Source organism: Callorhinchus milii, unplaced genomic scaffold (assembly GCF_018977255.1).
Source record: "Callorhinchus milii isolate IMCB2004 unplaced genomic scaffold, IMCB_Cmil_1.0 Scaffold2, whole genome shotgun sequence".
NCBI classification, from domain to species: domain Eukaryota; kingdom Metazoa; phylum Chordata; class Chondrichthyes; order Chimaeriformes; family Callorhinchidae; genus Callorhinchus; species Callorhinchus milii.
In genome coordinates, this window is record NW_024704743.1 from 73,053,616 (window position 1) to 73,065,983 (window position 12,368).

General features: G+C 39.7%; 1 protein-coding gene across 2 annotated transcripts; it reads right to left on the reverse strand.

The window, feature by feature from the left end:
- Window positions 1-1,194: 1,194 nt before the first annotated feature.
- LOC103191103 (metalloreductase STEAP4) lies at window positions 1,195-11,823 on the reverse strand. Of its 2 annotated transcripts, none has more exons than XM_007912055.2 (5): window positions 11,594-11,823; window positions 7,459-7,917; window positions 6,607-7,134; window positions 5,057-5,224; window positions 1,195-2,693 (listed from the first exon to the last, which is right to left on the reverse strand). In XM_007912055.2, exons 2-5 carry the CDS (start codon window positions 7,897-7,899, stop codon window positions 2,448-2,450), a joined length of 1,383 nt encoding a protein of 460 aa, XP_007910246.1. In that variant the 5' UTR covers window positions 7,900-7,917; window positions 11,594-11,823; the 3' UTR covers window positions 1,195-2,447. The 2 variants fall into 2 exon arrangements, with proteins under 2 accessions (XP_007910246.1, XP_007910247.1); XM_007912056.2 differs by lacking the exon at window positions 11,594-11,823 and adding an exon at window positions 8,612-8,628.
- Between the last annotated feature and the right edge of the window lie 545 nt (window positions 11,824-12,368).

Below are 12,368 nucleotides of genomic sequence, written 5' to 3' on the forward strand. Positions count from 1 at the left end.
GTAGCAATCATATCTTCAAAGTTTTATTTCAATAAACAATGCAAACAGATTGCTGAGCTATACTGCTAAATCAGTCAAGTTCAGAACCCTGGACATCATATGGAAGCTATAGGGAGCCTCATCAATATGTATCACAATTTAAATGGGATTGAAAAAGTAAACATGAGATAACATAAACCCAGATCAATACTTTAGGATGTAACCATAGAGTAGAACAAGAGGGTATAGGGTTAGAGGTGGAAAAGGCATTTTCAAAACAGATACCAGGAAGTTTTTCTTTACTGAGGGGTTAATTAATGACCAGAACAGGTTGCCAGGAAAGGTGGCTGAGGCCAGGGCACTGAACTCATTTAAAAAACAGCTTGATGCTGTGACAGGAGGATGGAAGGGTGGTATGGAGTTGAGATCTTCTTTATCCAAACTAATCTCATGATCTTGTGAAGTCTATGATTCAGATAGCTTTAACACAAAAATTGTGACCTCTTTGATCAGAAGACAGTTTAACCAGAGTGTGGAACAACGGCAGATTCTCTCAATCTGAGGTTCATCATTTGGTTTATTGGCAATTTCTTATAGTCTTCCTTTTTCTGATGCACTGGGTATTTTTGTTATCACCTTGTCATTTTCTCGATTTGCTACTTTATATTTGTTAGACCCCTGTACAAGTTGAGAGAGCACTGAATATTTTACCAACAGGCTGACAAACTCAATGAACAATGAACTAGAAAACAGAGTCTCAGTGAATCACAATAATTGATCTAACTGATTGTAACTCATGAACTGACTTGATAAGCAACCTTGCCAAAACACAACCTTACTTCAGACAATCTCATCTATCAATCACTCTCCAAGCATAGGATTCCAATTAAAACTCTGAGCTAACTTAATCTCTGCTATTTTCTGATTTCTGTTCTGCTTTTAATTAAAAGATAACACATAATAATAATAATAATCCTTGCGTTTGATATAGCACTTTTCATGTCTTCTAGGCATCTCAAAGCGCTTCACAGAATATATTATAAAATGAATTGACTGTATATTTATGGACAAAACACAGCAGCCAATTGCACACAACAGTGTTTCACAAACAGTTGTGGATTGAAGTGATCAATTTTATTATTGTTTTTTTCTTCTTGAGGGATTATTATCAGGCATGTGGAGTAAGGTTTTGCCCTGCCGGGAATCAAATCCAGGTCTCTCACTTGCGAGGTGAATGCTCTAACTACTGAGCTACAGGTCTCCAGGATATCACATGGTCTTGTTGACCAAACTTTGCCATGCATTCCTTTCCCATTAGAGATCACTGAAGCAAAAACAAAGAAGCCTTTGTAGGGAGATGCCAGGGAGTGAAGGGATTTGAACACAAGTGTAAGGATCTTAAAGTCAAAAGACTGAATTGAAGAATTTTTCATAGTACTGCACCACCTTAAATCTTAATGGTCCTATATGCTAAGACTAGTTGAAACTGTATCCTTTAAAGGTAGAGCTCTATTTATTACAAAGTTAAGTTGATCTGAAGGGATATTGTCACATCACAGCTACAGAGAAGCGTTGAGATATCTGCTGTTCTCATTACTGTCTTGAAAACAATTAGAAGCAGAGATAATGGGGTTTAATTTGTAGTATTTATTGGTAGATTTCTTTACAACACGTGTATTTATAATATTTGAAACACAACATGCTGAAGAATGCATTACGTTTCCTGAATTCTCTGACATACTCTGAACTTTTTGGAAAGAAGTAATTTGAGCACTGAGCAAATTGGGACAAACCTTACAAGGGATATTGAGGTCTGGCACATGGTGTAACATGTAGACTGATCATAAATGGCTATTTTAGCAACTGGACAGGGGGGACACAATAGACCTCATTGTTTATAGCTTCCTATTCAGAAGTCTGTTAAAATAGTTCACTATAATCAAATAAACTACATAATCAGCATTTCAGAAATTATTCATACGATAATGAAGTTTGTTTATTTATGAATTACAGAATTGCTGTTTTCCAAAAGTTATTTTTCTAATTTTCTCCTTATTGTCATCTCTGCCTTTAATCTGCAGCCTCCTCATATTGGAGAGTTTTTATCGATGCTGGTTATTCCTCCAACTACCCCCACAAAAGGCATTTTTCATGTGTGAGCCTTGGCAGTGAGTGTTGCTTGGTCACTTGACTGTGACTTGGTCACAGCCAAGCCTGTCTGCCCTCACCCACAAACAGTGGACCGTGCTGAAGAGGGCAAGAAGTCCAAGCCCTGGCTCGTTTAATCATCACTATCCCTGGTCCAATTTCATCTCTCCAGACCAGCAAACTCAATATGGGTTGAGATTCTAATCTGTAACTACAACTTCACTAAGTTATCTGGGCTATTATTGCTGTTATTGTATTCAGGATATAGATAGTCTTACATTTGAAAAATAATTTCATTCATTCAGGTGGCAAAGACGCTTTCAAACACGATCATTTCCTGATTTTAGCTTCCTTTCCCAACCCTGACGGATCCTGGTAACCATTCTGTCCACACATGGCGTAATGAGAATCAGCTTCAGAGCCAGCACAATGCAGGGAATCACCAGAGAAAGCATGAATGATGGTGGAAGCCCCCACTTATACTTTGACGTTTTCAGGAATCTATCCCAGCCATATACAGCAGCATGACCCGCGGACAGCAACAGGGTGACATGACCAAGCTTGGACTGTAAGAAAAGGGAGCAGTAATTCAGTCAGGTCTTAGTCTGGCTCGAAAGAGATTGGAAAATATTTCCCAAATAAAACCACTTGAATAATTTGGGTGAATTTTGTTTTCATTTATACAAAACCAACCAATGCAAAATAGATAAGTGACTACAACAACATTTATATGGAACCCTTCATGCAGAATGGCGTATTGGAGTGCTATACAATGATGGGTTATATGCCAAGCAAGGGAAAATGGGGAGGTCATCATAGGGGCAGTCAAAGTGGGAATTAATAATAGCTAAAGAGGGGGTGAGGTGGAGAGTATGAGACAGAGAGTTCCAGAGGTTAGGGGCATAGTGGCTGAAGGGACAGCTGCTCGAGGTGGCATAGAAGGATAGGGAAACTTTCAGCAGACCTGTGTTAGTTGAGTGAAGGGGCAGGCAGAGGAATGGGATACAAGCAGGTCAGAAAGATGGGGAGGTGCTAGGGTAAGAATGCATTGACATATTTTATACTGGCAAAGTGGTGGCAGTCATATTTCTGAATTTGAGTTCAGTTCCTATCCCGAGTCATCTTTCTTTCTCATTACGCCCCACTCTGGAACTCCCTGCCTCAAACCCTTTGCCTTTCCCCTCTTTACCTATCTACAAATCACACCTTAAAACCTTTCTCTTCAGCTGCACCCAAGGTCACCTGCCCCCTCCCCTTCCTCCTATTTTATGATGCAACACTCCCAGATTCTATTCTGCATGAAGGGCACTACATGAATGCAAATGATTGTTGTATTTATATATATTTTTGTTGTTTCCTGTTTTTTGCATGATGATAGTTTTTCTATATTGTTTTAGTATAAACATAGTGGTTTAGTTGCTGATGCTGTATGATTCTGTTATCAGATTTGATACTCTCTCAGTAACTGTTGTGTAAAATTCCATTCAGCATTATGCGTAATGCTTTTATTGATTTCGACCACTGATGGGATTTCCCATCACATTGTAAAGGCGTTGAATGTAACGCTAAATTGAATTTTTACCCCCACGGGTCCTGTTCATGATATTTTTATAATATATTTGCAATATTAAAAATAAACAATTTGAAACAAGATGGCATGATTCAGCTCTAGGCATTTTGGCAAAATAAAATTCCACTGAGGAACTGTTCTGAAATCACATTGAGTTTGTACAGTCTGAAATATCCTGAAATAAATCATTCAGCCCACAGCTCCTAAATCAATTTAACAACTCGGTTTTCGAAATCTGCTTTCTGAGTAGCAATTAAAGTGCAGGTTTATTTTCTGATATGGATACACTGTATATCAAATTCAAAAAGTTGCAGATGATCCAGGTGGGTACCTACCCAGAATACCTTCATGTTCCTATTTGCTTCTCCCCAGCTACCCATAAACTACACTGATGCAGAACTTCAAAATTCCTTATCCACATTAAACTCTGTATCCCCATCACACCAGAACTTGCCAGACTTCACTGACTCCCGATCCCAGAACAGATCGATTTCAAGATCCTCTCACATCTACATATCACTTCATGCCCTGGCACCTCCCTACCTTTCCAACCTGCTGTCTCCCCATTCCACTGTCCGCTGTCTCCGCTCAGCTGGCACTGAACTCCTGCTTGTCCCTTATCCTAAGGTGGCCGGGCCTTCAGCCTCTCAGCCCCCAGGCTCTGGAACTCCATCCCCCAGTGCCTTCGCCTTGCTTCCTCCCTTTCCTCCTTCAAGGCCGGTCTCAAAACCTTTCTCTTTGACCGTGCCTTCAGCTCCCCTCTCGACTCTTCCCCCTCCTCGCTCCCTCCCTTCCCTCCCCTCACCCTGACCATTTCACCCCTCCTCGCTCCCTCCCTTCCCTCCCCTCACCCTGACCATTTCACCCCTCCTCGCTCCCTCCCTTCCCTCCCCTCACCCTGACCATTTCACCCCTCCTCGCTCCCTCCCTTCCCTCCCCTCACCCTGACCATTTCCCCCCTGCTCGGGTCATGACCCAACTGTGCAGCGCCTTGGGACGTCCTCCTGACGTGAAAGGCGCTTTATAAATGGAATCTTGTTGTTGTTGTTGTTGTTGTATCCCCTCTGCTCCCCCATCAGCGGCCGTGCTTTCATCCACTGAGCCCTGAAGCTTCGGAGCTCTCTTCCTCAATCCCACGTTGCCCCTCCTTCCCTTGTTTAGATCATGACCGAAGACTTTCCTCTTCGACCGTGATTACAGTTACCTCCTCCCTTCTCCCCTGGCTTGGCATTAGGTTCCACCACTGTTAAGCGCTCTAAGACTCTGCGCCACGTGAAGGGCACTATATAAATGCAAGTTGTTGTTGCTTGGCTTGGTTACTCTACAGCAATGAATCTTTAGAAATGACGCATGAAATACCTGCACAAATCTGAACTCTCTCCAGTTCATTGAATTGGCAATTGATGGAAAGGAAGTGATTCCAAGCAAAAGGAAGAGAAAAAAGCCCAAGATTCCAATTGCGTAATACAGATCCCCACGCCAGGCTGATAGTTTGCTCATTTCCGAAGACGTTGTGTTCTTTTGTGCCTGGATAGAAAATGGAAATAGACAATAGGATAATGAAAACTTTTTTTGGCTACTGTCCCTCAAGTCTGTTGGCAGTCTGACACATAACTTCCAAAGGGATACATATCAACTTCAAACATATTGTTCCAATGTTTGCTCATTCGAGAATTAATCCAACTTCCTTTAGATTCCTTCACATGAACCACAAGGCACTGGATAATCTAAAGCCAATATTTATTCATTCTTGGATGAGGCCGCTACTCCACATGAAGGGCGCTATGTAAATGCAAGTTGTTGTTATTCTCATTGCTATTGTTGTTGAAGGAGTTGTTTCCCTATCCAAATATCTATCATAATTAATTATGGTCTGAGTGGCTGTTTTCAGCATAACATTTGAATAATCGTATATATGTATATCTTAGAATAAAGGATATTTCAATGCATAACTAGTTAAAAAAAGCAAGCAATATACTGTATTGGTCATTAACAGAGAGGAACAAAAGTAAGTTCTTGCTGGGTCAGAAAGAACAGTGTGTTCTGTTGGTGTCCTGCCTGTGGCAGCAAATTAAAGTTGAAAGAAAAAAACAGACAGACTTGGATTGCCTAGAAAGCAAATGGGAATTGACCATCTGTAAGGAAGCAATAACCCAACAAATGAAGGACAATGAAAAAGTGCATTCTGTATGTGAGTCTAGCTCAATTTGCAGCTCTTTCTCTCTGAGTCAGTCTGTTGTGAGTTTAAGTCCCATGTCAAGTCCCATTGCTGGGTGTGCTGCATTCCTGGAGATGCCATCCTTTGGATGAGATGTTAAACCGGGGTCCCATCTGCCTGTTCAGGTGCATGTTAAAGATCCCATGGCAATTTTGAAAAGAGAAGGGCGTTTAACCTGGTGTCTTGGCCAACAATACCCCAAATACATCCTGACAAAGTTTGTAAACATCCGTTGCTTGTATGCCAAATTGGTGTCCCCATGAATCGTCGCCCCCATTTTACCTGAAGATCTTTATAAGAGCGTGCATTATTAAAAAATCTCTACCTGATAATGATGCATACTGCAAATGTTTCAAAAGTAAACATTTAATTGTTGGCTTTAATTGCAGCTTGTTTTTTAATATGTCCGCATGAGAATAAAGTAGTCACAGACTTGAGGCTTGAAATTTGCTATGTTCTTAGTCTTAAATCCATTGTTTTAAAATATAAGATCTTGCACAATTTTGGAAATGTTTCAAATTTCGTCAACTTTGACCAGTTTCCTATAATTTTTTGAAGGCTTTAGGGATGGCTGGAAATTAGCATTGTTTCATAAGAAATCGAATGTGTTGGTTAATATGTTTGGAAATATCACAACTTTCAATGGAATCAAATTGAAATGGGAGCGTGTAAATACAAGCGCATGTCTTACCTCTGCTGCGATATGGTTAGTGAGCCACCATCTGTATGAGTATCGAATTGGTATGATTAGCGTGTAGAAAACATGAAGAAAGGCGAAGGCTAGGGCCACAAGCCCAAGCTGTTTTCGACACAACATCCACCTGTCCAGCCAGTTTGGGAAACGTTTGTACTTTGTGCCTCTGTAGAGCTGAAGGAGTGCAGCCATCACACCTGGCAGGTAAACCAAGCCCAGGAGGATGAGAGAGACTGTCGGGAAAACATGGTTGGGAATGGATATCAAAAGCCGATAAGAATTTTCAGTGCCTCTTATCACATAGGAATAGATTAAATCAATCAACACACAGTACAAGTAGATCAAAATGGTGAGGCCAGCCGTTATGATAAATGGAAGCCTCCACATTGGGAAGAGCTGCAGAGGGTAGTTTTCCACTTCATTGGCTGCTAACAGAGATCCCTGGTCTAAAGGAGTGAGGCCAATACTCCTGGCAATGTCCATCACCAAATGTTTGGCTTCACCATCCTCTCCACAGACAAAGACCTGTATTAAAGAACAATAATAGTTTAGTTAGTGCTCAAATTACAAATAAAACTATAATTTAACATGCATGGACGCACAACAATATATAACACCTTTCACTTATAAAACTCTTATCAAAATGCCCAGAAATCATTTAAGATTGCTTTTCAAACTTCACCATTGAGAATGATATTGAGGGAGGATTATTTTCTGTACACATCTAGGTATATTCAATACACTAGATATTGAATGTCCTGCTAAAGTGACCTCATAGTCTTTGTTTGCAAGATCAGAAGAGAGGTTCAGTTGGTGTTCATTGACAATAACATAAAATTTCAATCTTACCTGACTGTTTGCGTCCAGGTTCCCTGATTGCAGGGCCCAGGCTGAAACGGTGTTAAAGCCCTTCACCACAATGGCTTTGGGAACCAGCTGAGACAGATATGCTGCATTAGACTCTCGGTACTGGTTTATTTTCAGGTTGTTGCTCACATCCACCAGCACTTTACCATCAAACAAATCACACAGAGGTTGGAGGAAGTCATAATTTTCCCTGTGAACAGCCAAGAAGATGATCTGGGATCTTTTCAGAGCATCAGCGTGTGTGAACACCTCAGCTCCTCCAGGCAGCAGGGCAGAGTTCTTGGGGTTTCGGCTGCCGAATATCACGGGATATCCAGCCTTGATCAGCCTCATACCCAGGGACCTGCCAAAATCTCCAGTCCCCAAAATACACACTGCGTTCCGTTTGTGGACATGTTCACCTTTAAGTGAATTCATATTCATGAGTGCAGAGTTTTCTATCTGCGAAACACAAACAAGCCACATGGTAATTTTATTGAACAAAATGAAAAATATCACAGATGTTTTAATAGAGAAAGATTCCCATTCTAAAGAATCAGGCAGCCAGTAGTGGTATATATTTTTATTTTTAGTGAATTTGCCTTTCACAAAAATGATGGGTGGGACTTGGAATACGTTCTTATTTCGGAGATTTGGTGTCAGTACGGAACATTTCCAGGTTAGATACATTGCCCAAATAATGTACTTCAACTCCCGTCCTCAGAAACTACCTCACTGCAACCGTGTGATATTTATTATTTCACACACCGGCTTCAATAAACTAAATAAACTACTCTCCATCTCTGAAAAGCAAACACAGAAACAACACATGAGGGTTGTCCTTGCCAATTAGTTCTGATAAACAAAGTGTTACAAAAGGAAGCATATTAGGTAGCGAGCAGGAGAGTTGGATAAGATGAAATGTCTCATGTGGGGCAAAAACAGCATTGAAAAGCACTATCTGATCCAAAAGTATCTCTTTTAATTAGTTCGATGTATCATCATTTCCTCCATAACTGCAATATATTTTCCAATAAAGTTTCATCGCCTCTCATCTCAGATGCTACGTAAGTCATTTCTACAGACAAAGTGAACCAAATAGGGATGAGACCAGTTAAACCTTATGGAGTCCTGTATTTCAGATTAGAACACTCACCTTGCAAGCGAGAGGATCTGGGTTTGATTCCTGGCAGGGCGAAATGTTGGACACGTTTCCTTACTCCACACTCCTGTTTACCTAGCAGTAAGTAGGAACCCAGTTGATAGTCGATTGGCGGATCGCTTTTCTGGGGGTAATAAGTCCTTCAAAATAAATTAAAATAATTTGGTCACTCAATCCACGACTGTTTGTGGGACACTGCTGTGCACAATTGCCTGCTGCGTTTCGCCCACAAAATATACAGTCAATTCACTTTACAGTATGTTCTGTGAAGCACTTTGAGATGTATCAACGACGTGATAAGGTGCTATATCAAACGCAAGGATTATTATCATTATTATTTATGGTAACATGAAACTATCCTAGTGACGTTTGGAGTCTTCAAAAGTTTACAATTTTCTGTTCTGAAGAACTGGAAGAACTGTAGAAACTGCTAAAAAAAGTTTCCTTCAACTGTCTTGATTGTAATATTTTGAAAACAAATACAATAATAATAATAGTTATTATTAAACAGTCGTGACCAAATTGAGTGACCAAATATTATTATTATTTGTGTTGAGGGATTATTATCCCAGGAAAAGTGATCTGCCAATCGACTAATGACTGGGTTCCTACTTACTGGTAGGTAAATATACTAGAATAATAATAATAATCGTTGCATTTGATATAGTGATTTTCACGTCTTCTAGACGTCTCAAAGCGCTTCGCAGAATATACTGTATAGTGAATTGACTGTATATTTGTGGGTGAAATGTGGCTGTCAATTGTGCACAGCAGTGTCCCACAAACAGTCGTGGATTGAAGTGACCAATTTATATATATAACAGAGGCATGTGGAGTAAGGAAACTTGCCCAACAAATTCCCCCAGCCTGGGAATAGAACCCAGGTCTCTGACTTGCAAGGCATGTGCTCTAACCATTGAGCTACAGGACTCCAACAATGCATATTTCAGTCTTTTTGAAGTAGGATTAACGTCAAGTTTTTCACACAGACGATTGGGATCACGGAGCAGGGAGGAGAAGAGGAAGAATTTAAAGGCATTGTCAAAGAGTCTTTATGAAATTTTAATGGTAACAACAACTTGCATTTATATTGCGCATTTCAGGTGTGGTAATATCTTGGAATACAATGGCAGAGCTTGACATCAAGCTGAGGAGAAAGGAGATGCGTATGTAGACACGGTTGAAGAGGAAGGTCTTCAGTTGCGATCTGAGTTGGGCAAAGAGGGGACAAGATGGATAGGATAAAATGGCAGGGATAGAGGGACTAATTTGCCTGCAATAAAACAATTTGACTTTACTCTTATTTTAGATATGGACAAGGTGTTCATTGTTTGAAATGTGCTTATCACAATCGATAGTAAACTAGCACATTTCACTGGAGAACTGGCTTTAATCTCCACTCCCTGAGTTACTGAGTTCCTGTTCTCCAATATTCTGCGGTGGAACCAGTCAACAAAGCACATGGGTGGTGGTAGTGGTGGTGGTGCAGGGTGAGGGAAAGAACATCAAGGGCTTCTTAAGAGCCAGCAAAGAATGGAATGCACAGAGACCTGTCAGCTTGTGTGTGTCCTGGGAAGACATTGGACAAGCACATTCCTGTATCTCCTGTGAGATCTGCTTTCTTTTACTGCATTCGGAACAAATTATAGAAAATGTCAAATGCCAGGAAGATGGTAAACATAATTTCTTCCCAATTCATATAACTCTGTAACATGGCTGCTGAGATCGCCCTGTTTCTCAGTGAATCCCACATGCTGCATATTGTTTTGCTTTATTTTTAAGATTGCAGACAAATCTCAAGCAATTCTTTCTAACTGAGCTGTCATCTCAGATATATGAAGCACACATAGGTTTGTATTCATTTTAGATTTCATTTTAGCGTAACCACATTGGCAATATCTGCTTTTGTTTCATCAGCCAGATGTCTGATTTGACACACTTAGAAACCAATCAACATACTTAAAAAAGCAGTCATTTCACTTTATAGTATGTTCTGTGACACGCTTTGAGATGTCTCAAAGATGTGATAAGGCACTATATCAAATGCAAGGATTATTATTATTATTAAAATCAAACCACTGAGAGTTCTACATTTGCATGGAACGTTCCCTTGTCCACACTATCTCACTGGAGATATCTCCATGCTCACCTAAACCTTGAGAGCATTAGGTACAGATTGACAAGAACCAAGATTTGGGGACTCAAGAGAGTGCATTGAGTTACTGCTGGATTTTAACATTTCGAACACTCTCTGGCAAGCTACCTACTGCTTGTCCAGCAAGGACCGCACTACCTGTTAGGACTGCAACCTTAACAAAGCTGATTGGGAAGAATCCCTGTCCCCATTTGATATCTGCTGCAACGCAAGCAATTGCAAACCAGTTTGCATGACATTATTTTTAACGTATTTTAAAATATTTTCTTTCTGAGCACAACCATCATTTGTAATACCAGCCACAAAACGAACAGCATCACTTAGCATTTACCTACAGCTCTGAATGTTTCATTCACTTTAACGGAATAATGGCACAACTTTAAACACCAACAAATCAAGATGCTATTGTCTTCAGTTTGCGCTGCGACGAAAATATTTCAGCAATCAAAATTGCATAACCCAACATATAAATCGTGATAATAAAAAGTGGTGATGAATAAGAAAATATAACAAAGTATTAGTTGATAATAACAGCGTTCCACAAGAATAACGACTGTATTAGACATGTCCACAATTACTGTTGTATCCTGTACAAAAGCAATATGCATAAATGCAATGATATTTGTGTACTTGTCAAATGTGTGTCTACACCAAAATTAACCAAAGCAATGCAGGCAAATGCAGGGGAAATGTAAATAAAGTTAAATGTAACTAAAATTATTAACAGTTCCTAATTATTCTTTTGCATAAAACATAAAATATACTATTTTTGCAAGACAGAATTAATCATTAAAAATATAAAGGGCCTTTAACTTCCTTACCTCTCTTATACTAGGATGAACTGGGAGGGGTTGGAAAGTTATTCATTTGAAGAGTGAAGATGAAGCTACTTGGGGTGCCAGATCCATTATAAAGATGAGATTCCGTCTTCTGTTTATCTCTGGGACTGACCCTCGCATTTAAAAGTAAAGTTCCAGTCTCCTAGGGTTAATATCCCACTTGCTCCACCTTTTTGTGTATCTGCCAACAAAAGCACATCCCATCAAAGCCTATCAAACTTTTGTCCCCATATGGTATCTATCTGGAAGGCAGATCGGAATTTCCTAGAACATTTCCTAATGCTTAGCTTAAAATAATACTGTTTGGAAATAAGTGCCACAAGTTGGACATTAGTTTTCTTATCAAAATCAAAGATCTATTTATTACAGACTTTGTATTATATTAAAATTTGATTACTTGGCAATCACCAATATTAACAACAAAAAGATTTGCAATCAGATTTGCATCATGCTGAAATGTTTACTTTTTTTAAACTATATCCATTTGCATATCTGGAGGAAGCAGGATGTGTAAATAAAGATCTTTGCTTCAACGGTTTTCACTGTTAAAGCAAAGCAAATATTATGGGTTGTGTTAACTTACAAGCTTTCCTATCAATTCTGTCCTTGGATTGAAATGTTAAAGCGAGGTCCAGGCATTTGTCTGTTCTGGTCATCAGTGCATGTTACAAATCCCAAGGTACCTTTTGGAATATGAGCAGGAATGCCTCCCAGTGCCTTAGCCAATATTCCTTCAAAATTTATAAAGAAGCAGATA

Coding starts and splice junctions, on each gene's coding strand:
- LOC103191103 (XM_007912055.2), bottom strand. CDS start 7,899: ATGAATATGAATTCACTTAAAGGTGAACATGTCCACAAACGGAACGCA. Junction 7,135..7,458: donor ACCTGGACGCAAACAGTCAG/GTAAGATTGAAA, acceptor TCTTTAATACAG/GTCTTTGTCTGTGGAGAGGA. Junction 2,694..5,056: donor GAGAGTTCAGATTTGTGCAG/GTATTTCATGCG, acceptor CTTTTCTTACAG/TCCAAGCTTGGTCATGTCAC.